This window comes from Balaenoptera musculus, chromosome 16 (genome assembly GCF_009873245.2).
Source record: "Balaenoptera musculus isolate JJ_BM4_2016_0621 chromosome 16, mBalMus1.pri.v3, whole genome shotgun sequence".
Classification (NCBI taxonomy): Eukaryota; Metazoa; Chordata; class Mammalia; order Artiodactyla; family Balaenopteridae; genus Balaenoptera; species Balaenoptera musculus.
In genome coordinates, this window is record NC_045800.1 from 63,076,925 (window position 1) to 63,099,939 (window position 23,015).

The 23,015-nt window shown below is 53.8% G+C and overlaps 1 protein-coding gene across 3 annotated transcripts in view; it reads right to left on the reverse strand.

Moving 5' to 3' along the window:
* Positions 1–22,786, reverse strand: part of SLC29A3 (solute carrier family 29 member 3) — a 43,526-nt gene extending 20,740 nt beyond the window's left edge. For all 3 annotated transcript variants that reach the window (XR_005016732.1, XR_005016731.1, XM_036827749.1), the window contains exons 1-2: positions 22,704–22,786; positions 19,223–19,521 (exon numbers count right to left, since the gene is read on the reverse strand). Coding sequence is in view for 1 of the 3 variants with exons in the window: in XM_036827749.1 (XP_036683644.1) it covers positions 19,223–19,521; position 22,704 (300 nt within the window). In the remaining 2 variants the exon portion in view is untranslated. The remainder of the gene's footprint in view (positions 1–19,222; positions 19,522–22,703) is intronic.
* Positions 22,787–23,015: the final 229 nt, after the last annotated feature.

The following is a 23,015-nucleotide window of genomic DNA, read 5'->3' on the forward strand; positions in this document are numbered from 1 at the left end:
TAGTCACTGAGAGTGGTTTCTGGCCAACACCCAACAAGAAACTGAAGCTCTCAGTCCTACAACCGCAAGGAACTGAGTTCTGCCAACAACCCAAGTAAGCCTGGAAGTGATCCTTCTCCAGTTGAGCCTCCAGTGAGACTGCAGCCTTGGCTAACCCCTTACTGCAGCCATGTGAGACCCTGAGCAGAGGAATGGGTTAGGCTGTGCCCAGACTCCTGGCCTACAGATACTGTGAGATAACAAACGTGTGTTGTTGTAAGCCGCTAAGTTGGTAGTATTCTGTTCTGCAGCAGTAGATTCCTATTTAGTGAGGGTTTGGGATAGCTGAGTTCCTAGTAACGGGGGTTTTTCTGAATATCGCAGCTTCCTGTTGCGATTTCAATTCAGTTCCTTGAAGAAGGCAGAGACAGCTGACCATGATTTTATTCAACTTCTTGCCAGACATGAGGACCAACGTGCCTGCCCACGAGGGGAAAGAAGGTTATGCTTGCCGACCACATCAGTCCCCCTAGCCTTTCCTCTCCAAATCCTTTGCTAAAATTAGGATCACTTTTGCAAGCAGCATGCACTGATTTCAAGAAACTGGACTTAGTTTATGTGCCACCCCAGATCTGCTCACCTCACCTGCCCCTCAGGCCATTTGCCTTGCTACTTGGTCCCATGTGGTCATAAAGCCACTGCCGCCACCAGCAGGGGGGCCAGCTGCCAAGGAGAGACCCCTGAGCCTGCGTACTGCTTGGGCTGTGCTCGCAGAGGCTCTTGCTCCCTGGATGGCTCTGGGAGGGGCCGGGTGACCCTCTCTGAAGGGTGGGGAAGGCAAAGCCCCACCCACAAGGTAGGCTTCAACCAATGAGAGAAGGGAGATGGGAAGGAGACTAGAGACACATTGCTTGTCTTTCCTTCCTCACCCCCCTCCACCACATCTGTTCTAAAATGTGGTGGCTCCAAGTGGCTCCTCGGGAGACATCCCGTGTGCCTGAGCAAGCAGCTGTGTTTAGTTGCAAAGCTGTGGTCAGCGCAGTGATACCACAGCCTGTATCTGCTCTCTTCCATCCCTGCCTCACTCCCCTTTCCCTCACTCTTACTTCCCTAGGACTGCACTCCCCATGGAGTATCACAGGTAAGTTGCTGCCTCAGGCTCCTTTCTAAGAAACATCCAACAGCAAAGGCCCTATGTTCAATTCTCGATCCCACACATTGCAGACTTGCAGCTGGTACTCACTTCCTGGGTTCGTCTCATTTGCTTCCAAGGCCTGTTGAGGTTACCTTCTCCCATGTTACTCAAGGAAATGTGAAGACATCTGAATACTGGTTCAAACGCATTGCAGTCAGAATGGTAACAGCGCTGCCCCCTCCGAAGCAATCTGAAATCTCCATCCCACAGGGTGATTTTACGTAATGCAATGTTTGGGGATAATTCACACCATGGTTCACCTCCACTTGGGACCGATTCCTGAGAGTTCCCTCAAAAGGCTCTGTTGTTATTTATCCCACCAGGCACCTTGCAACAAGGCTGTAGCCTCTACCTCCAGAGGTAAACCCAAGGACACCAAGGACTCCGGTCTCGGAGGAGTGGAGGAGGGCAATGGCACTGGGCCCCCTCCTGTGACGGTGGAGGCTGTGCTGTGCACAACCCCAGGGGGCACCAGTTACATGGACGGCGATATGAATGGAGCGCCGCAGAGCTGTGCAGCATGGCAGCCCTGTTTACACAGCTCATGGGGGTCAGTTTGGGCCTCACATAATTGCAGGTGGGAGACCGTATCTGATTCAGGAAGAAGGCAGGGCTGGAAGGTGGGTGGATGTAGCAGGGCAGGACTTTATGAGATGATGAAAGGTCCCCAAGCAGGTTTGTCTGCCCCAGGAGGCAGGAGACCCAGAGGCTGGTAATCCCACAGCCCTCAGCCTGGCTGAGTGGCCACTGTCCATCCACATCAGCATCCCTTCCTGTTCTACCCACTCCTTTGTTCACTGAAGATGTGGCAAGCCCCTGTGTGCCCAACATCGTGCTGGTGGTTTGGCGTATAAAATAGACAAGAGAGGGTGCCTGATGCCCTTAGGGAGCATGTAGTCTGGTGCAATCCTACAGCTGTAGAACAATGGATACAAGGGAGGGGAGGGGAGGGAAGGAGGGAGTTTGTGGGGGGGGGGGTCTTCCCACAGGAGGCCATCTTGGACTGTAGCCTGAAAGATGGGGGGAAGTTTGCCAGACAGATATGGGGAGGTGTTGCTGGTGGAGAGAGAAATGGCATTCCAAGAGGCGGGAAGAGCACATGCAAAGGCAGGGATGGATGCTTCTTTGCTACTTAGGACTCTAACCCCAGCTCATCTGTCGGAACCCTGAGGCTTTCCTCAGCATCCACAGGAATCTACTGCACTGAGACAGAAAGGCACCCTGTGATCCATTCAATCCAAACACAGGGCCTGGAGGCAGGAATGCAGCCACAGCACCTGCCCCTCCCCCTCGGGGTGCTAAGGAGAGAGAGTGGCCCCACCATTCTGAATTCTCCAACTCAATGTGAGGCGAGCCCAGCTCTGAGGAACAAAGAGGAAAACTTCTGCTGCTTGAATGTCTAGTCTAATCCCCCTGCCCTCCAGTATAACCCCTGCACTCTGCAATTACCTAGGGCTCGGCGTCTGGCAAAGGTAACATCAAAGGTCCTCTTTGACACTTGCCAGGTAATCCAATGGACACGGAAGCCCTGCAGAGTACCAGGTTATTGACATTTGAACAAAACTGCTTACACGTGGCCTGCACAGACCCCAGTCCATTTGCTCTTAACTCAGCCTGTAAGAGCAAGTCAGAACTGGGATTGCTCCCATTTTACAGATAAGAAGCTTGAGGCTAACAGAGGTGGATGAATTGCACAGAGGTGCACACTTGGAGAGTGCTGGTGGCAGGATTTTCTGATGCAGGGCAGGGTGGGATGGGGAGATCGTTATCATCGCTCCACAAAAGTAAGAGCCGCTGTAGCTGAGGCCACCTGCCTCACAGTCACACAAACCCAAACACCGTCACTGGGATTACAGCATGTCACTGGCTGCCCCAGAGGCCGGGACTGGCAGCCCACATGCCTTCCCAGCAGTGAGCTGGGACCAGCCCGCGGGATCAAAGGTCCCATCAGGGTGGCGTCTTCCCTCTGCCCCAGCCAGCAAATGACGGGGCTTGAGTTCTCCCCTCTGCCTGTTAACTCTCTCTTTTCCTTAAACCCCACCGTCCATTCCCTTGTGCATTTCCTCAGGCCTGTAGATCGGAGTAGCAGTAAAAAGGGCAAAAAAAATAAAGATTGAGAGAAAAGCCCTCACTACTGTCAGTCACCGAAATGGATGGATATGGTCTGCTGATAAGCACGGGCCATGTGAAGGAGGACATTGTAGTTGGGAAGCACTGGGCAGGCTTCCAGCTTCTCTCCTGACCATGCAAACCCCAGCAGAACGCCCCAGGACGGGTGGGGGCGGGGATCAAAACCCAGAGTGTGGACAGAGCCCGCCCGGGGGCGCTAGGTGCCAGCGGCCCCCGGGCGGCAGGTCAGTGTGGAGCAGCCCGGTGGCTGGGGCACAGGGCACTGATCCACTTGCAGTGGAGAGGAAGAAACCATTTCCGGCCGTGACCCTCTAGCCCAGCTTGTGAACACCAGGAAGGGGGAGAGATGCTCTTCAAACACAATCTAAAAACCCAGCAGAGCCAGCTGGCCAGATGTGAGGCGCATTTTACGTCGGGGAGCATTTCCTCTCCTCCACGCTGAGAGGCTCCGTGCTAAGCATCTCTTCTGGAAGAATTTAATTCTGAGCTCAGAGTCCAGGGAAAGAGGTTTCTTCAGGCAGGGAGGCCCCAAAATGAGCCCGTTTATCTCTGGCAGGCCCTGGGTAAGTTTCCTCTCCCCCAAATGCCATTTGCGCACTTTGAAATAAGTGCAGCAAATTAGTCACGAGCCGTGGCCAGCTAGCTTGGGGCCGGCCGCCCAGCGGCTTCTGAGAGGCAGCTTTGCGTGGCCCCCACCTCAAGAGCACGGCGGAGGCAGCTGGGCTCCTGCCGGGCGAGAAAAAGCGATTCAAGCCTGGGGGGTGGCAGCTCGAGGCAGCAAAGCGTTACCTGGATCACAGGAGCATGAAATTAGCAGCAGCGAGCAGGCTGGAGCCAAGAATAGCTTGCCGTTGCAAACTTGCTGCCTTCGGACAGCCCAGAGCTGAGTTCTGTGTCTGGGATGCTGCAGGGGAAGCGCCTCCACCTTGGCACTGGTCACAGTCACTCCTGGGCAGGCCAAGAAGTGAGCAGAGGGCCGGTGTCCCCACGAGGGGTGCAGGTGGCGTCCTGTCTGTGGGTTCTAAGGCCCCCTGTTTGGGGCACCGGCCTCAGAAAACTAAGGGGTTTGTGGCTGGGGGCCTGGATGAACAGGGAGGGCTGGCTAGGCAGGGAGGGAGGGGCAATGCCTGTTCCAGGGTTCAGAGAGGTGAGGGAAACAGGAGCCCAGATCCACCAAGGTGTGATGGGGTAGCCAGGGGCCCAAGGGCACAACAAAGCTGGGGTCAGAGCCAGACAGGTAAGGCCCGGAAAGATGACCCAGCCACTCCAAGGAAAGAAGGCCCCATGAGACCTTTGCATGCTGTTCTAACATCAGCCCTGATGCTTGGCCTGAGCATGGACTCTCAGGCCTTCTCCAGGCCCAGACTTCCTGGGGCCATGATACATCTTGCTCTTCAATAGCTTGGAAGCCCTCCTCAGCCTGCGATCTTTTTTCACACCTCCTTTGGAACTCCTGCCAGACGATAAGCAAAGTTCCTGAGGTTTTCTGGAATGAGCCTCCCCGCCCTCCCTGCCCTCTGTGTAAAGCTTTCCAGGGCAAGAAGGTGCCCTTCTTCCATCGAAGCTGACTTCTGGGGGACCTCCACCACGAATCCCCACCTTCCTCATCCACATTTCCTCTCTCTCTCCTTCACTGCCAATCCCTCCTACTCTTCGGCCTAAGAGGCTCACTCAGGTCTCCCTTGCGCTAAGAAAAAAAACCTCTTTGACTTCACTGTCTCTGGCCACCAGGACCCTCCTTCCTTTCACTCCAAACTCCCTAAAAATGCAGTCTTTGCCCTCACTGTGAACGCCTTACCCGCTCCTGGATGGCTCCGGGGAAGGACTCCTTCAAGGGGTCCTCTTTGCAGCCCACCCATAACCACGGCCTGGTCTGAGCCCTCAGGCTCCTGTCACCACATGCCACCCACTATAATGGGCTGAACTGTGTCCCCCCCAAATTCACGTCAACACAGAATCTCAAATGCGACCTGATTTGGAAATAGGGTCTTTGCAGATATAATTAGTTAAGACGAGGTCACACTGGATCAGAGTGAGCCCTAAATCCAAGGACCAGTGTCCTTACAAGAAGGAGAGGGCACAGAGACAGACACACAGGGAGGGCGCCTAGTGAACGCAGAGGCCGAGACCGGAGTTGTGCTGCCACGGGCCAAGGGAAGCCAAGGCTCGCTGGGAGCCCCTGGAACCTGGAAGAGGCAAGATTCTTCCCAGAGTCTTTGTCGGGGGTAGAGGGGGAGCACGGTCCTGCTGGAGCCTTGCTTTTGGACTTGTAGCCTCCAGAACTGTGAGAATAAAATTCCTGCTGCTCTACACCACGTGGGTTGTGGTAGCTTGTTATGGAGCAGCCACGGGAAACCGCTGCACCTTCCCTCCAGCGCCCCCTCCTGGACTCACGGGCCACCTCCAGGCCCCCTCCTCGGTGGCTCAGTCCCCTGTGCTCTCTGCCATTGGAGGGGCCTCATTAGCTCCCTCCTTCCTGTGCTACAGCCCTGCCCTGGGAGTTCATCCCCACCCCCTGGCTCTGACGGCACCCCACGCCTGCCTGCGTCACTCCCTGACTCCAAAACACTTTCTGCTGCCGGCGGCCATCCCGCCTGGGTGGCCTGCTGAGCCCAAGCTCCAAGCTCCCAAATCAGAGGCCTTCAAGAGAACCCCCAAGACCCGAGGCCACATGGTTCCTCCCTCCTTTTCTCAGTGTCCTCCCTTCAAAGTTTCCTCGGTTTCCCTTTCACCCTCACCCCAGCTCCATTATTTGCCGCCCCCCCCCCCACCCCCACGTCCCCATCACCTGACTGCGGCTCACGTCCACTCCCCCGGGTCCCAGCTCGCCCCTCGCCTTTGCTCAGCTCCCTCCTCCGCCCACAGCCCCTCACCCACAAGCCAAGCCCATATGTCCTGTGCTTGTCTGCCTGGAAGGGCCCAGCAGCGACACCCCCTCCGCCAGTAGCCTGGCCTCCTGGCCCTCCTTGGAGCTCCTCATGCACTGTCCCCTCTCTTTTGGCCCTTTCTCAGGCTCCAGTTTGGTTAAATGATGGGGCACATGGGGGTGAGGGAGGCTAACGGGTGCTCCCGTGTAGCAGGCTGAAGAGGGGTGTTTATTCCAGATGGTACTAGGGAGCTATGGAAGGCCTCTGAGCAGCAAAACCATATGATCAGTGCCAGGTCTAGTGGGTCGCCCGGCAGGAGGGGATGGGATGAATGGAAGGGGAGGGGCGGGCGGCAGGGGCTATGCATTTATCCACTCATTCATTCATTCAAGAAATGTTAAAGGTTGTCGATCCCCAAAGCTCACTCACTTACTCAACAAGTAATGGCCGAGCCCCTGCTATTTGCCCGACGTGTGCTGGAGCTGGGGTGCTCTAGTGAGGGAGGCAAAAAAATGAGGAAGCAACAAGTTTTAAAAAAAGACTGCAAGTTATAACAAATGGAATAAAAAGGAAAACCAAATAAGGGGGTAAAATAGAGCCTAGTGGGGGATTGATGTTAGAGAGGGTAGTGAGATGCTAATGTGTGAACAGAGACCCAAGGATAAGCTGTGTGACGGGTGAGTAGAAAAGCTTTCTGGACAGAGGGAACAGCAGACAGCTGGCTCTGTGGCAGGAATGAGCTTGGTGTGTTCAAGCAACTGAAAAACCAGGGTGATTCTGGAATCCAGGGAGTGAGGGAGAGAGGAAGGGACCAGGCTGGGGGCATGGGCAGGGCCTGGGCGTCCAGGCTGGGGTTGGAGTTTGGATGTGGGATTCTAAACAGCTGAGAAACGTGGTACCAGCACCCATTCACCAAGCCCCCACCACGCGGTGCTGTCCCGAGTGTTCATCACGTCTTTGCTCCCTCTATGTTGCAGAGGAAGACACTGAGGCTCAGAGAGGTCGGGTACTTGCCCAAAGTCACACAGCTCAAACCCAGTCCTCTGTCCCCTTACTTGGCGCAGTGGACAACTTCTCTGTTTTGTCTTAAAGAGACCACTTCCGTAGCCTCCATGGAGAATCGACTGAAGGGGGCGCCCTGGGGGCCAGCGAGGCTGAGACCGTGGAGGGGAGAACTGGAGGGACTGAGAAGTTTCAGAGGTAGAATTGACAAGACTTGCTGATGGGCTGAAGGTGGTGGTGGAAAGACAGAGGGAAATAAAGGTAATGCCTCAGTTTCAGGCTTGAGCAACTCGACTGGGCAGGGGCAGGGAAGGAAGTCTGCTCTGGTGTAGTCTGAGCGTGCGGGTAAAATAATGACCCCACAGTGAGATTCCAACCCCCTGAATATGGGACCACGGCGTCTAATCCTGGGACGACGGTCTTCCTCCCGTGCTCGCTCCCCGCCAGCAGTCCAGCACTGACGCGTGACTGGCCCTCTACAAATGCTTATTGATTAACTCATCACTCTGCTCGTATTTATTGAGCCCTATAGCTATTCACAGGGGATTCAGTCCAAGTTCCTGCTTTCGTGGAACTGATGTTCTGGTCAAGCAGACATTTGGCAAATGCATAAACAAATGGACAATATGTCAGGCAGTGATAAGTGTTACGAAGAGAAATTAAGCCAGGTAGGCACCTCTATAACGGATCTCACAACGCTCGTAGGGGGAGAACCACAAGGGAGCGGCTAGTCCTGGCAAAAGACTGGCCTGGGGACAAATCTGCCCACCGTCTTTTTTTGTAAATACTGGAAAATAGTTGCACCCCTTTGTTTACAGATTATCCACAGTGGCTTTCACTCTACAAGGGCAGAGCTGAGTACCTGTTAAACAGGAATCCTGTGGCCCGCAAAACCTAAACCATTTACCCTCTGGCCCTTTAGAAAAAGTTTGCCAGCCTCGATCTAGTTTCTTAAATAAGGTAACGGAGCCCTAAGTTACCCCGCAAATTTGACAAAGAGTAAGAAACAATCCAGCTCTCCTGAGCCCCAGGTCTTTCCACCACGCAGGGTGAGCACGGAAAATGGCAACATCACTTCTGTCAACCTTCCACCCCACCTTCGCCAGGTCCCTGACCAGGGGCAAGCAGGCCTTGGATCTTCATCTTTATGTGCCCCCTACGCACCCTCAGGCTGGAACCTTAGTAGGCAGGGAGATGGCTCAGAAACAGGTAGAGGGAAAATTCAGAGAAACAGGGTTGTGCCTGTAAATCCACGCACAACCTCTGCGGGGCAAGAGCTGATTCAGGGCTCGGTCCCTGCTGACGCTCGGCCAGCTTGTCCTTCCTCTTCTGCAGCCTGATCATGTGGCCAGGGCAAGGAGGAAGAAGCCTTCCAAGGAAATTCCCCACCTACCCTCAGCTTCTGCAGCCCCCAGAGGGCTGACACACATCAGCAACCCAGGGCTGATGGCTGGGGACAGGGACCAGGCCCTGTGGCATGTGCCTAAAGAGGAGGCGATAAACAAACAAACAAAAAAAAAAAGCAAAAAAAAATGAGGTGGCCTGGCGGTGCTCCAGCTGTTCTCTGTAGAAGGAAACCCAGGAGAACAACCAGGAAGAGGCAGTCCTGAGCAGACCCAGCTGCACTTCCTCACCCAACACGCCCTCTCCTCTACAGGGAGGCTGTTTTTCTTTGGGGGTCCATGTGGGCAGAAACCACAGGCTGCTACAGGCCTCAGATGCATGCATGCGTGCGTGTGTGTGCACACACACGAGACTCCCAAGAGGGCCCCCCAGGTCGCTGCTGCCGCCACAGACCCCTCCCAGATGATGGCCCTGTAATGAAGGCGCCCGGCAAAGGCTACAGTTTGGTTCTGCTCTCCGGGTACTCGAAATGATCAATCACATTAAGGAGACAGTGGAGCACGTAAGGCCCAGGCTGTGTTCTAATTTGTCGAGGGAATCGCCTCTAGATTCTAAGGATGTGTGCAGGAAGAAGTAAAACTGAAGGCAGAGGGGGAGCGATCAATAGCCTGGGAGGGCCAGGGAGCAGGGCGCAGCTGTGGACAGGGGCCCTGAGCACACAGGGAGAAAATAAAAAGAGAAGTTGAGGCCACTGAAGGCATGACTGACAGCGTTTCGGGTCGGGCTTTTTCTCTCCCTCTGCAGGACACAGCAAGAGCTAAAAACAGAAGAAAAAGCCGTCACAGGTATATTCACTGGGAATAGCATGCTGGCTGGGTCTGCAGTTAGAATCAGAGGGTGGACAAGGGAATTTAAAAAAAAATGACTCACTTTGGTTCTAATTTTTAAAAATGGTTTAGAGCAGCCATCCATGCTAGCCCAGGCCACTGGGCAGCTGGCAGGAGGGACCCGCCCTCTCTGCCTGGCGGCCACTCACCCATGCCCTGCTCAGGAAGCCTAGAGCCCCATCCCAACCTGCCTGACCCCCAGACCGCCCCCAACTTCTCCTTTTCTGGGATGACAGGGCTCAGGCAAAATCCTGCCTTAATATGCTTTCATGGCGTAAGGAAGGGTGTTTCACTCACTTAGCACTATTCCTCAGAATTCTGCTCTTAAAAAGTAGATTGCCAAATGGAATCTAGGCACTTTTCCATTCGGAGAGATCTGAGTTGCACTAGGAGTGGACTGCAGGAGCATCATGGTCCATCTACACCCAGAATGGTGCTTCTCAAGGAACAGCATGTGGCACAGAGGAGACCTGGATACCTGCTACCCTGCCAGCTGGCCATGTCAGGAGCACCTGGCAACAGTGCCCAGGCCCACCCCAGGGAGAAGGAGCCAGCACAGCAGAGCCTGGGAATCTGGGTGTTTGCCAAGTGCCCCAGGAAATCTGATGCAGACTCAGATACGCCTGGGTTACGGCCCCCACTCCTGTCTTCATCGCCCTGTGGCATCAGCAAGTCACTTATTGCTTCACTTTCCTCCTCTGTGGGAAAAATGCATCCTTATGGCTGGATGTGAGGTGACAGGCAAATGGGTGGAGCAGGGCTTTTCAAAAGACAGGTTGCAACCCTGTTCATAAAGGATATGAAATCCACTTAATGGGCCACAACCAGAATTTTATTTCATTTTCTCTTTTGCTGCCTTCTTTCCTGTTCCTCAGGATGAATCATCTGCGTGCTTTTCCGGGACCCCCTCCACTGTGCCCCGAGCCCAGGCCCTGTCTGCTTGCAGACTGCACTCAGCTATGTTCCTTCCTCTTCCTCAGCACCCACGGTCCCCTCTCCACTGGACAATTCACATGAGCACACAAACTACCTGCTATTTCTCCTGTGTTAAAAATACAACAAACCCAGAAAATCCGTACCCTCTTGACCACACATCCCCAGTAACTCCCGCTCCAATCCTCCAGAAGGAAAGAGTTGCAGAGCAAAACTCCTAGAGGTATTTCCCAGGTTTGCGGTCTCCCCAGTCCCTCCCCCATCCTGTCCCTCACGGCCTCGGGTCCAGCTTCTGCCCCTACCCCCATGTCGCTGCTCCCCAAGGCCACCAAGGGCCCACACGAGGTTAAATCCAAAGGCAAACCCTCCATCCTCCTCAGCCTGGGTGGCTTGTAAGCCATTTATAAGATCAGCACGGATGATCACTTGCTCCTCCTTGAAAACTACAATCAGAGATTTTTTTAAGTGTAGATGCTGCTTCATGAAACTGCTGTTTCCATTACAGACGTGTAGGTTCTGCCAGATGAAATGTGTAGTCTGAAAACATCTGGAAAGGCTGATATGGAGCCCAGGGTTAAGGGCATGGACAATGTGGGTTCGGATGGCCCGGCCTGAGTCACTGACTTTGTGCCTGGGAACAAATAACCTGTATTTTTTGAGCTTTGGTTTCCTTCTCTGTAAAATGGGTATAATAATACCTATCCCTGAGGGCTGTAGTAAGGAGCAAAACAGATAAGGAAAAGAAAGGCTCTGGCACACAGTAGGTTGCTTACTAAATATCGTGGAATTAATAAACAAATCAGAGCCCTTAGCGCAGTGGCTGGCACAGGGCGAGGGTTTGGTAAAGGCGGTGAATGTTAGGCGGAATCGGCCCAGTCCTCACATCGCAGCTACCGTGCAGGAGATGCGCAGTAAATACCGGACTTCCCTCCGGGCGACATCTGGAGCGCTCTGTACATGCTGCGGACGCTCCATGGCGGGTCTGTGTTCAGAGCACCCAGGGGCCACGGAGCCTGGCCCCAAGCCACACAGCGGGGGAGGGCACCGCTAGGACTGGGGCTGAAGGAAGTCCTTCTGTCACCCTCTGGGCTGCTCCCAGCTACCCTGCAGTCCCACGAGACAGACAGACCCAGCTTCCTCCCAGGCACAGAGCTTTCACAAAATCAACTACCCAGGGCTCTTAAACCTCCAGGAGCAGGTCACAGCCCGCTCCCCGATCCAGCACAGAGAGGGTACTGGCTGGTGCTGGCAGCGACAGCAGCCCAGGAGAGCAGAGGCCGCGACTGTCTCCATTTCCCTGTCCTCCGTTCCCGTGGCTTCACTTGCTCTGGCCTGTGTTACCCCAGGTGCTAGGACATCCACTTCGGGGCCCAGTCGGCCCTACTGCTCCTTTTTCAGGAGGCTGGCAAACAAGGAGGAAGAGGAAGGTGGCTATGGAACCCCTCAGCTCACACTGAGCGTGTGCCCAGAGGAAGGGCTGAAGTCTCTTTCCAGGCTGTCAGGCATCAGGGGACAGCAGAGTCACATTGAGGAATTAAGCCCAACGCATTTAGGTCAGGCGAGCACCAGACCCTCCATCCAGTGAAACAGAGCAGGACCCTATGGGGCTCCTGGGCACAGAAGCCCTTCTGTCCCCCCTTTCTTGTAGGGAACAGACTCCAGCCTCCATGACCTTCCCTGAGTTCCAAAGGGCAGATTCCAACAGTTGCTAATCAGGGAAGGCAGGAGATGCAAAGACAGGGGAGGGGCAGCCAAGAAACAATAGTGCAGCCCTGGGGCAGGGCCCTGGCCTCAAGGGATATACACAACAGTGTCTTTGAGCTCTTTATAGAATTAAAACCCAACAAATGGAAGATGTCAGCATTCTTCATACCAGAGAAGCTCATCAAGAAGATTACTTGAGGGCTTCCCTGGTGGCGCAGTGGTTGAGAATCTGCCTGCCAATGCAGGGGACATGGGTTCGAGCCCTGGTCTGGGAAGATCCCACATGCCGCGGAGCAACTAGGCCCGTGAGCCACAACTACTGAGCGAGCCATAACTACTGAGCCTGCGCGTCTGGAGCCTGTGCTCCACAACAAGAGAGGCCGCAACAAGAGAGGCCGCAACAAGAGAGGCCGCAACAAGAGAGGCCGCAATAGTGAGAGGCCCGTGCACCACGATGAAGAGTGAGAGGTCTGCGCACTGCGATGAAGAGTGGCTCCCACTCAACTAGAGAAAGTCCTCGCACAGAAATGAAGACCCAACACAGCCAAAAATAAATAAGTAATTTTTTTTTTTTTTAAAAAAAAGAAGATGACTTGAGACCTGATTAGGGGAGTGCAGGCCCTGCACATACCCTGATCTTATCAGCAACCCCACCCTTGAACCATTGCTATAAAACTCCTCACCAAATCCTCCAGGTTGGGACACACAGTTTTTCAGGGCAGGAGCCCACTGTGTCCCCCTTTGCCTGGCAAAGCAATAAAGCTATTCTTTTCTACATTACCCAAAACTCTGTCTCCGAGATCTGATTCGGCACCGGTGCAAAAAAGGCTGAGCTTTTGGCATCACCACCTCCATTTGTAAGGGTCCCAGAGAGGACCCCACACTCTCTGAAGACCAGGTTAAGGAAAGCCATTCCTCGGACTTCCAGTAGGGAGCCTGCTCTCATACTCCCCTCCACTGCCAGCTTTGACCACTTGCACTGCAGGAAGTCCTTCTAGAGGGCTCACCTAAGTCTCTCATGATGTAGCCTAAGCCCATTCAACTGATGCTCTGGTAGAGGCAGAAGACGGGTACTCATCACCCCCACCTGCTAACCTTTCTCTTGGATCATGTGGCTGCATGTTAGCCTCACCTAGAGAGCTTAAAAATGCTTCTGCCCAGGCCCCTCCTTCAATGTCACCAGAATCAGGTGGGTGGGGCAGGCGGGTAGGTTTTCACAGCTCTCCAGGTGATTCTACTGTACACCCAGAGCGGAGGACGCTAGGGGAGATGGAGAGGTGAGAGTATGCTGGTTACCAGCACAGGCTCTGCTGACCTCCAGACTGGTCCACAGCCCAGTTCTGTCACTTGCTAGTCAGTGACCTTGGGTCAGTGGCTCCAAATCTGTGAGGCTCAGTTTCTCCATCTGAAAACTGGGGCTACAGCACCTAACGCACCAGGTCATCCTGCAGATGAAGTAAGATGGTGGGTCCAATGGCGGCAGGTACAGGCCGTGTGGCGGGGACTTTGTAAAATCAACAGGTCGTTACCAAGCCCTCTGATAATCTGTCCTCTAAACTAGTTCATCCTGGTTGCTTTTAACCCTTCTCCTTGAATTGGGATGTCTGCCCTTAGTGGTAAGAATAGCTCCCAAGTCATGCTATCCTGCTTCTTTCTGGGGCTGAGGGGTTGGGCCAGGACAAAGATGCCATAAATGAGAAGATGCTCAGAGACCTGCTGAACCAGATCAACCTGGCTCCCTTCCCTATGCAGGAATCCCACTTCATGTCTCTGCTAACCCACCTGAAACGTCAGAACTCCTTTGGTGGTGGCCACTGTGACCCCCAGATCTTCTGCTCCCTTGTAAAACCATGCCATCCCTATCTTGGATTGGGGTGATGGGGCTTTCTTCCCCAGCCATATAATAACTAAAGCAACAAATATTTATCATGCGCAACTCTGTGCTGGGGGCACAGGGATGTAGAGTAAGAGAACTGTGTTCACTATTTCCAAAGAGCAAATGGTTTGGCGGGGGAGGCATTCTCATCTTTGAAAAGGGTACTGTCACCACAGATAATAGCAGTTCCTACCTCACAGGGTGCTGGGGGTTAAATTAGTTAATGCAGGCAAAGTGCTGAGAGCGTGGCTACCCCGCAATAAGTCCTCAATACCATGAGTTGTGGGGCGAGGACCTGATGGGGAAGTACGTCAGGCTCTGGGGACCCAGATGGGGAGCCCGTAGTTCAGAAGGGTGGAGGCCGGGGAGGTTCCCAGGAGTAAGAGACACACCTACCTCCTGCCCCACTCCCTGGTCTGGGCCACTGGGGCCCCTCTGGTCAGGGGATGGACGGGATGGCAATAGATGGCCAGGCCCGGGTCCTGGCCCCGCTGACACCAAGTCGGACTGTGGGTCCCACCCACGATCTGGCCATGTCCCGCAGCCCCCTCAGAGAGGAGCCCTGGGCAGGCCAAGGTGAATGGGAAGAATGTGTGGGCAGGGGCCGTGGAGGCCTCGTGGCAGGGGATGACCGGGAGAAGGTGTCATCACCACCTTCTCTGGGGCAGAAAGGGGGTGTGTGTCCGCCTTATAGTCCCTGGCCCAGCGGCAGCGCTACAGGCTTGCAGGAGAGGCCAAGGAGGCCCCCACAGGATCAGGGATGGTTTACAAACCCCAGAGCCAGGGGAGGACTGGGGTGGGGGGCAGGGGGACGTGGTAGAGGTGGTGTGGGGAAGGGATCGGGGATGCTGACAGCTTGGAAGCTGGGTCCAGAATCCAGGGGTACAGCTAAGGCACCTGGGCTTCCAGGGTGGAAAAGGAGGCCAGACCAGGGTCAGGCTCTCCACAGGAAGAAAAGATAATAGGGTTTGGCCAAATCAGGGTGTGGGGTGGCCTCTGTCTCCAGGACAGTCCCCTCTGCACTACCCTCTGAGCAGGACAAATTCTGCAGTCATCTATCCACCTAAATTCTCCGTAAAATTGTTTACAGCCCTTCCTAGCTATGTGATTAGGGGCAGGCTACTGAACCTTTCTGAGCCTCTGGCTTTTTGCCTGAAAAAAAAAGACAAAACCAGGGTTAATGAGAGACAGTGTGTTTAACACCCTTGCCAGCATGGTGGCCCAGAGTCAGGCTCGGAAGATGGCTCCCCAAAGCACCATCTCTTCCTATCAATTCTTCCTCATTTATGCTCTAATTTTTTTGGCTCTGGGCCCACAGTCCTGTGGTGAGTTTATTCAAAGTTCTTATTCCAGAGAACGGAGACAAGGGGGCAGGTGAGCATGAGAATGCTTTCTAAACCACCCCAAGGCTGTTCCAGGCAGAAGGAAATGATCCTGAAAAGGGGGCTGACCTTGAAAGTGACATAACTGGGGAGGGGGTCTGTACAAACACCCCTACGGAGTCAAATTCCCCACCCAATGGTATCCATCCCTGGGAAATATAAAAAGGAAGTACGGGGCTTCCCTGGTGGCGCAGTGGTTGAGAATCTGCCTGCCAATGCAGGGGACACGGGTTCGAGCCCTGGTCTGGGAAGATCCCACATGCCGCGGAGCAACTAGGCCCGTGAGCCACAACTACTGAGCCTGCGCATCTGGAGCTCGTGCTCCGCAACAAGAGAGGCCGCGATAGTGAGAGGCCCGCGCACCGTGATGAAGAGTGGTCCCCGCTTGCCGCAACTAGAGAAAGCCCTTGCACAGAAACGAAGACCCAACACAGCCAAAAATGAATGAATAAATAAAATTAAAAAAAAGGAACTACGGAGAACAACCGACATCCAGACCCACAGCTAATTGAGTTGCAGGTGGTGGCTGGAGACAGACCCATTTGACTCTCCCCCGCTCGCTCCCCGCAGAGTAGCCCTCAGGTGACAGCACAGACCAGCCGCCTCTCGCAGGGAAATCAGGAAGAAAGGGGGAAAGAACTGGGGAGGCGGGTGGCAGGAATGAGGAATTAGGCAAAGAAAAATGGCCCACAAAATGCAGAAACACCCCAGCATGCTTGCTTCCCAAACCTGGCCCATGAATCGAGGGGTGACAGGTCTCTCATCTCTGATGCCAAGAGCCAGAGCTCCGGGTAGCCGCAGGTACTACATCTGCACCTGCCAGCACTTGGAAAGAGGCAATAAAGCATAGCAGCAGGGCCTGGAATGCTAAGTGCCTGCAGCTGGGAAGGGACTGCTTTGCAGCAAGAGCCGCTCACGGCACACGTCCACTGGGCGAGGGCCGCGCCCAGAGACTGGACCGCACGTCCTCGCCTGCCCTGGGCAGCCCGCTGCTGGGGCCAGGGCAGCGGGCAGAAGAGGAGGCAGGACAGGTGCACAGGGAATGTAGCCCTGGGGGCCACCCAAGGCCAGGTGCTGCCCCAGACAGACAGGGATCTTCTGGATGAAGCCCAAGTGGGCTGGCTGATTTACGGAGGCTGGCAGAAAGCTGGGACGCTTGAGTCACTGGTAAATAAAAGTGGATCATAAAGCACCCTGGCTAAGCCAGACGTCTGGAAATATACCAGGGCCACATGCAGCTCAGAAGTGTGGCCCCACCCCTCGAAGGATAGTAACAATAATAATGTTTATACGGAACTCACAGTAGTGGTGCCAGACCCCGTTCTAAGTGCTTTGTATGCCTATTAATTTACTTAATCCTCACAACAACCCTAAGTTGGTGGGTGTATTATCCTCCTGTTACATACCTGCAAGATGAGGCAGCACCAAGAGGCCAGGGAGCTAAGAACAGAGGCAGGGTTTGAACCCCTGCAGTCTGTTTCCAAAAGCCCTGCCCTAGCCAGTGCTTCCCAAACTCTACCATGCCTGCCAGTCACCAGGGTGGCATGTTGGCAGCTCCTGACTCAGCCAGTCTGGGGGCCTGAGACTCTGCATCACTAGCACACTCCCAGTGATGCCTGGCCCCAAGACCACGCCTTGAGTAGGACGCTCTAAATTACTATACTAGGTTCCGTGACAGCCCTTCACTGCAGAAATGAGTTTATACGCACGGCTCTGGCCTCTGGAGGCGGCTGTGAATTCCTCAGTTAACAGGGAGAGGCCCTCACAGGGTGTCAGAATCAAGGGGTTGGGGCTGGAGGAGGGAGTGTGAAGTCTTAAAATGCCCATGTCCACACCTCACCTCGGCCTTATTCAATCAGAATCTCTGGGGTAGGGCCCAGATTGGAATTTTTAAAAAGCTCCCTGGGTGATTCGACTGCGTAGCCGTGGTAGAGCCCTTCCAGACAGACAATAGGGATGCCTCAGTCAATGCGTCAGACTCATTGAAAGTTCCGTGGGGTTAGGTCAGGGATTTCAAAGGTGCTCTCAGAAAAGGGGTGGCGAGCCAACTCCTAGGCCAGTTGAGGGGTATGGCTAGGGTCTGCTAGGGTATCCTCTTCTTGTCCCCTGGGGCGCCCCTGGAGGAGAGGGGCAGCTGGCAACCCCCAGCCTGGCATGCCTTTAGAGCACCCTGCTTCCCCCATTCATGAGCTTTCAAGAGAGAGCAGACCCTGCCCTAGATCAGCTGCGGAAACTGAGGCTCCTGACAAACAGTAACCACACTGAGCCCTCTTCTCTACCAAACCTGGACCTTAGCCCCTGTCCTATCTCCACCTGCCAGCTCAGTCTTAGCAAGAATCCTGCTAAGTCAGTTTATGGAGAATCCCCCCACCCTTGATATCTTATCACCCTCGAGATCTGATCAAGTTCTTCATCCCCCACCCTTGGTGTCTATGTCTTTGGCCTGCCTTTAGCAAGAATCCCCCTACTCTTCATTGTAAATTAACGATACTTCAACATTAAAAAAAGAAATAATTCTCAAGTTCTATGGCTACTTTCTAAGTAAGGTTAGTGACAATTTTTATACTAAACCAAATTATAATGAAACCTTAATTTATGAGGAAAAAAAAATCCCTCTACCCTGATGATTCCTCTTAGTAACGTTCCAACCACTAACCCCCTCACTTTGCTCCTTAGCTATAAATCCCCGCTTGTCCTTGCAGTATTTGGAGCTGAGCCCAATCTCTCTCCCTTACTGCAACAGTCTTGAGTAAAGGTTTCCTTACCGCTTTAACAAGTGGCAGAATAATATTTTCTTTAACACTCTCCCTGCCCGTGGGAAAAGTCACCCCACAAAATGAGCAGCCCCAGGTGGAGAGAGAGGGCTTGATGCCACTGCCATCCAAACTGAGACTCCTCACCTTGACATTCAAGGCCCAAGCAAAGCCTTCAAGGCCCAGGAAATTATCTCAAGCCTTATTTCTCTCTTATGCGCACCCCACATATAGCAAAACCAGACGCTTCACTGTTCCTCATAGACATCTGAACTTTCCTCCCAACCTGCCATAGCTCAGAGTTCTCCTTCCACCTGGAATGTCTCCTCCCCATTCTTCTAAGTTGCAGAGATCTCTCCCCTAATGACAAGACTACTTACGCCCAGTCTTCAATTCCCCATCTTCCATAACTACACGAACTCCTATCTGAGCTGGGTACATGGTTCTCTGGGATAAAGACAACACTTAAAGACTACATTTCCCAGCCTCCTTTGCAGTGCTTGTGGTCACATGACTGACCAATGTGATATGAGCAAAAGCAATGTGTTTTACTTCCCAGAGTGTTTATGTTCTTATGCCTGTCCTTTTCCTCTTCTTATTTGATGTAATGGCTAGAACTCTAACAGCCATCTTGGACTATGAAGTGATCTTGAACATGGAAGCTACACATGGTGGAGTAACTAGGTTCGTGCCAACATGGAACATCACACTAGCATTGGGCTGGCCCCCTCCAGACTTGCACATGAGAGAAAAATGACCTTCTATCTTGTGGTAGCCACTGCTCTTATGGAATTTTCTGCAACTCACAGCTGAACTTAGCACTATTATATCCACCCTTTCAAACCCCTGGAGGCATGGACTCTGGATTCTTGGTTACCATACCACACTGCACAGAATCATCATTTGCATCTCCTCCCCAGGTTAAATACTAAGCAATGTGAAGGCTGGGACTGTGTCTTATCCATTTCCATCTTCCCCTGCCACGTGAAGCATGAGGCCTCAAACACAACACAGAGCGTGTTTTAGGGCTGAAGTGAATTCCATCTACGTACTATACTCCACACAGCTTCCCAATTTGCATCCGTACTCTTAGGACACTGCAAGCCTCCCTGGAAGGGTGCACCCAAATGAAGTTGCCCTTCACCGCCTCCCAGGAGGAATACGCCTTACCAGGATGTCCGAGCCCTTAGGCTCCTCCCCTGTGGCTGGGCTGGAGCAGTTGCTGAGTTTGAATATCCAGTACTCTTGGGCCGTGACAAAGAAGTTCCATGGCAGCAGGCCACCGATGCCCAAGCTGAAGAAGATGATATAGGTACCACTGAAGCGGTCCTTGGGCCTCTGCAGGCCGGGCAGTGGACAGTCCAGCAGCTTCTCAAGCAGTGCTTCTTGGTCAGCTCGGAGAGAGCTGCTTGCAGTTCTGTAGGTGGAGTTGGAGCTTTGAGGAAAGTCATCTTCTGAGACGATGGCCACTGTTGGAGCAGAGAGAGAAGCAGAGATGGGGCAGGTGATCAGAAGCTGAGGCCGGGACTCACCCGTCCTACAGAGCTGACTATGTCCCCACTCTGAGGTCTACAGGGTCACCAAGGCGTGGTTCGAGAGCTTCAGGTTTAAAGATTAGGGAGAAGGACAAGATGTCACACTGTAAGTGACCTCAGGTTCCCCCCAGTCCATACAAGGGCAACAGAGTAGCAAATAATTGTGGGGTAGCAGGGAGTAAGGCAATGCGGCATGGTGGGGCCTGTGGCAATCAATCTGCAAGGGCAAATCTGGTCTCAAGGCATACTTTCTAAGCAGCCATACAAAAGGAATTAGGACCCCTGATGAGCACACAATGCTCTCTAAACTTCAACTTTATGTGAGAAAAGTAAGGAGCAGGAAAAGTGTGCAGAATATGGTACTATTTGTGCAAAAAAGCAGGGATGGGGTAGATGGGAAGGAGGAAATACACACATATGTACGTATATCTTCTGGAAGGATACACAAAAAATTTCAAACAGTGGTTGCCTCTGAGGTGGGAGGCTGGGGATGGGGAGGGTGGGGACTTCACAGCATACTCTTCTGTGCCTCTCGAATTCTGAACTTTGTGAATGTATTATCTGTTCAAAAATAAAATTATAAACAAAAATAAAGGCATTCAAATTAAATAATATTTAAAAAAAAAAAAAAAACAACTCATGATGTCTACAGCTGTCCCCAGAATCTGGTTTGAAACATCTAATAGTCCACTCTCTCATTTCATTTGTGGGGAAACCGAGGTCCAAAGAACGGGTCACAGACCAGGCCAATGGCCAAGCCTGGGCTTGCAGCTCCGGCCTGGGCCCCCACCTCTGTTCATCACATCCCACCATGAGACAGCAACTCCCCATCCGTGGTAGCAGCTAAGACAAACTGAAGATTCTGGGTTGCCAGTAACAACTGTGTACATGGCCTTGGGCAAGTCACCATGCTCTGAGCCTCACCTTCCCCATCCCCATCTGCAAACCCAGGGAAGCCTTTTTACAATGGTTTTTGTAAACTGCAACTGGCTTGCAATGCTGACAAACATCAGCATCTTCCCTGCCATCCTGGGCTTGTCACCTGGCTGGCTGGCTGCGGAGTTTGGCTGCAAGGTAGCATGCCTACTTCTATGCTCTATATAGCACCTAGGCCATGGCAGCAGCTTGATAAATGGGAAATATTTCCATAAAGCTGAGGATGGGATACTCTGTAGTCCCTTCTGCAATAAACAAATCAATGCATCTCGGCTCACATAGGAGTCTGAGCCTTAACTCAGAGCATCAAGCCAGGCCAGGTGAGATGGGAACACTCTGCCACAGAGGTACAGAGCCTTATCAGGCTCCGCTACTATTTCAGGAGAGCCTCACAACATTTCCCGGAATTAGGCAGGACAGGAATTACTGTCTCCTTTTCATCAGAAGCGAAGAATGAGGACTTAAAGTCACTTGATTTGTCCCACATTCAACCAGTAAGAATTCCCGATAGTTAAAATTAAATCCAGTACTCATGCATGTCAAGGTCTGTACCTAGCACTTGAGGTTGACAACAGCCCAGTACAGTAGGTAGTACACTAAGACCCATTTCACAGGTGAAGAGTGAGCCTCAAAGAGGTTGAGTAATTTGCCCAAAGTCACACAGTAAGAGTGAGGTTAGATATCCAAGCAGTCTGAGGCCCACGTGGACTCCTTGGCGTCCCTGGGAGGCAGGTGGCTGGCAACGTGCACCCTTGTCTGCTGGCTCGAAGTACAGACTTTCTGGAAGGTCTCCTGGCCAGTGAGTTGTGAGCAGAGGTGAAGGCAGCACTACAGGGCACCCTCATCAGTGTTTGCTGAATGAACGGACTCTGGGCAGCCAGGATGTTTTCCCCTGCTGGGGCAGCATACACCCTGCAGCAGGCAGGCAGGAGGATGCCGGACACCCAGAGCATCCGAGTCAGCGAGTCTATCTTAAACTCCCCTGGTTGAGCAGAGCCCTTTCCCAGCTTTGCTCACAGGGAGCTCAGCACTAACCAGACAGTGTGGCCATACATGCACATGCGTGCACACACACACACACCATTTCTACATTAGCGTTTAAAATGTAAAAATTATGACCCACGTAGGACGACAAAGACCAAGTGGTTCCTTCCAGATGCTCCAGCTCCAAGGGTGGGTGCAGGGGCCAACAGCTCGGTCACCCAGGCCACCCTCTGCCAGAGTCCATTCTCAGCTCCAGGCATCTATTTGTCCAGGACCATTCAGCCTTGACAAAGCTTCTGAAGGAGCCTGGAATTCCCTCTCACCCAGGTCACAGGCCAAGGCACTGGAGTGAGCAAAGTCTTATTACTCTTTATGAAAACTAGCTGCTGGCTTTTGGATTAAAAAGAAAGGTAAGGAAGAGCCTCGGCTGGTGGGCTGGCTGTGGCCTGGCTGTGGCCTGGAGTGCTCCTCAGGCACCTGTAGGGGCTGGTTGGGCTCAGCCCTGCTCCCGTCCTGGGTGACCTGGGGCAAGGGGCAGCCCCTGCACAAAGCAGCAGAAACCCGCGGGGCCTGGAGTCACTGCAGACCATCCTCCGGGTCTGGGTGCTGGTTTCCAGGAAGTTTCTGACTGACTCTGGCTAAGTCAATCTCGCCTCTGTGTCTCTATTTCCTCACCTATGAAATGGGGGCAGGGGGGCTGGTGAAGCTAACCTACGGGAAAGCACTGCTGGGAAACACACGGTGCCACCCAGAGTACATGGCAGAATCTGCCTTGGGGTTGCGGACACCCCCAGCCTCAGGCTTCCCAGTTTGGACAGTCAGCCACCTTCTGGATACTCTGGGCTGACCTGCCCATACCCAGGCCCCCCATATCCAGGCGGTGAGGTCCAGTCTCAGGAAATCCATGGGGAGGAGGGTAGAGAATCTGGGGGAGAAAGAAGATAGAGACCCAGAAAGAGGGAAAGTGAGAGGAAAGTAGGGGGAGGAGGAGAGAGCAGAGAGGAAGGGGAGGGACGCTGGGGAGAGGGGTCACAGCGAGAGGCGCCAAGACAGAGGCCGGGGTCCTGAGGCTCCCGTGGAGCCCCCAAGGAGGGCCGCGGCGGGAGGCCGCCGACTGCGCGAGCCCAGGGGGCGACCGGGAGCCTGAAGAGCTGGGCAGGGACCAGACCCGCGCCTGACCGCCGGCCCGCACTTACTGTCGCCGCCGCGTCGCCGCCGCCGCCTCCCCGCTTACCGCGGCCACTACGAAGACTCGGGGCTCTGTGGGGCCGCAGGCCGGGCTCCGCCTCCAGGCCCCGCCCCGCCCCGCCCACCACCGCCGGCGCTTCCGGGTTTGCAAACCTTTCTCCTTCGGGCGCTCCCTGCGCGACTGCCCCATTTCACAGGTGGAGGGAGTGAGGCGCCGGGCCGCCAGGTGCACTGTGCAGGCGGGCGTGGTGCTGCCGCAGCTGCTTCTCCACAGTGGAGCCAGAGCCCATCATTTCCCAGAGCCCTGCTCCCCAGGACCC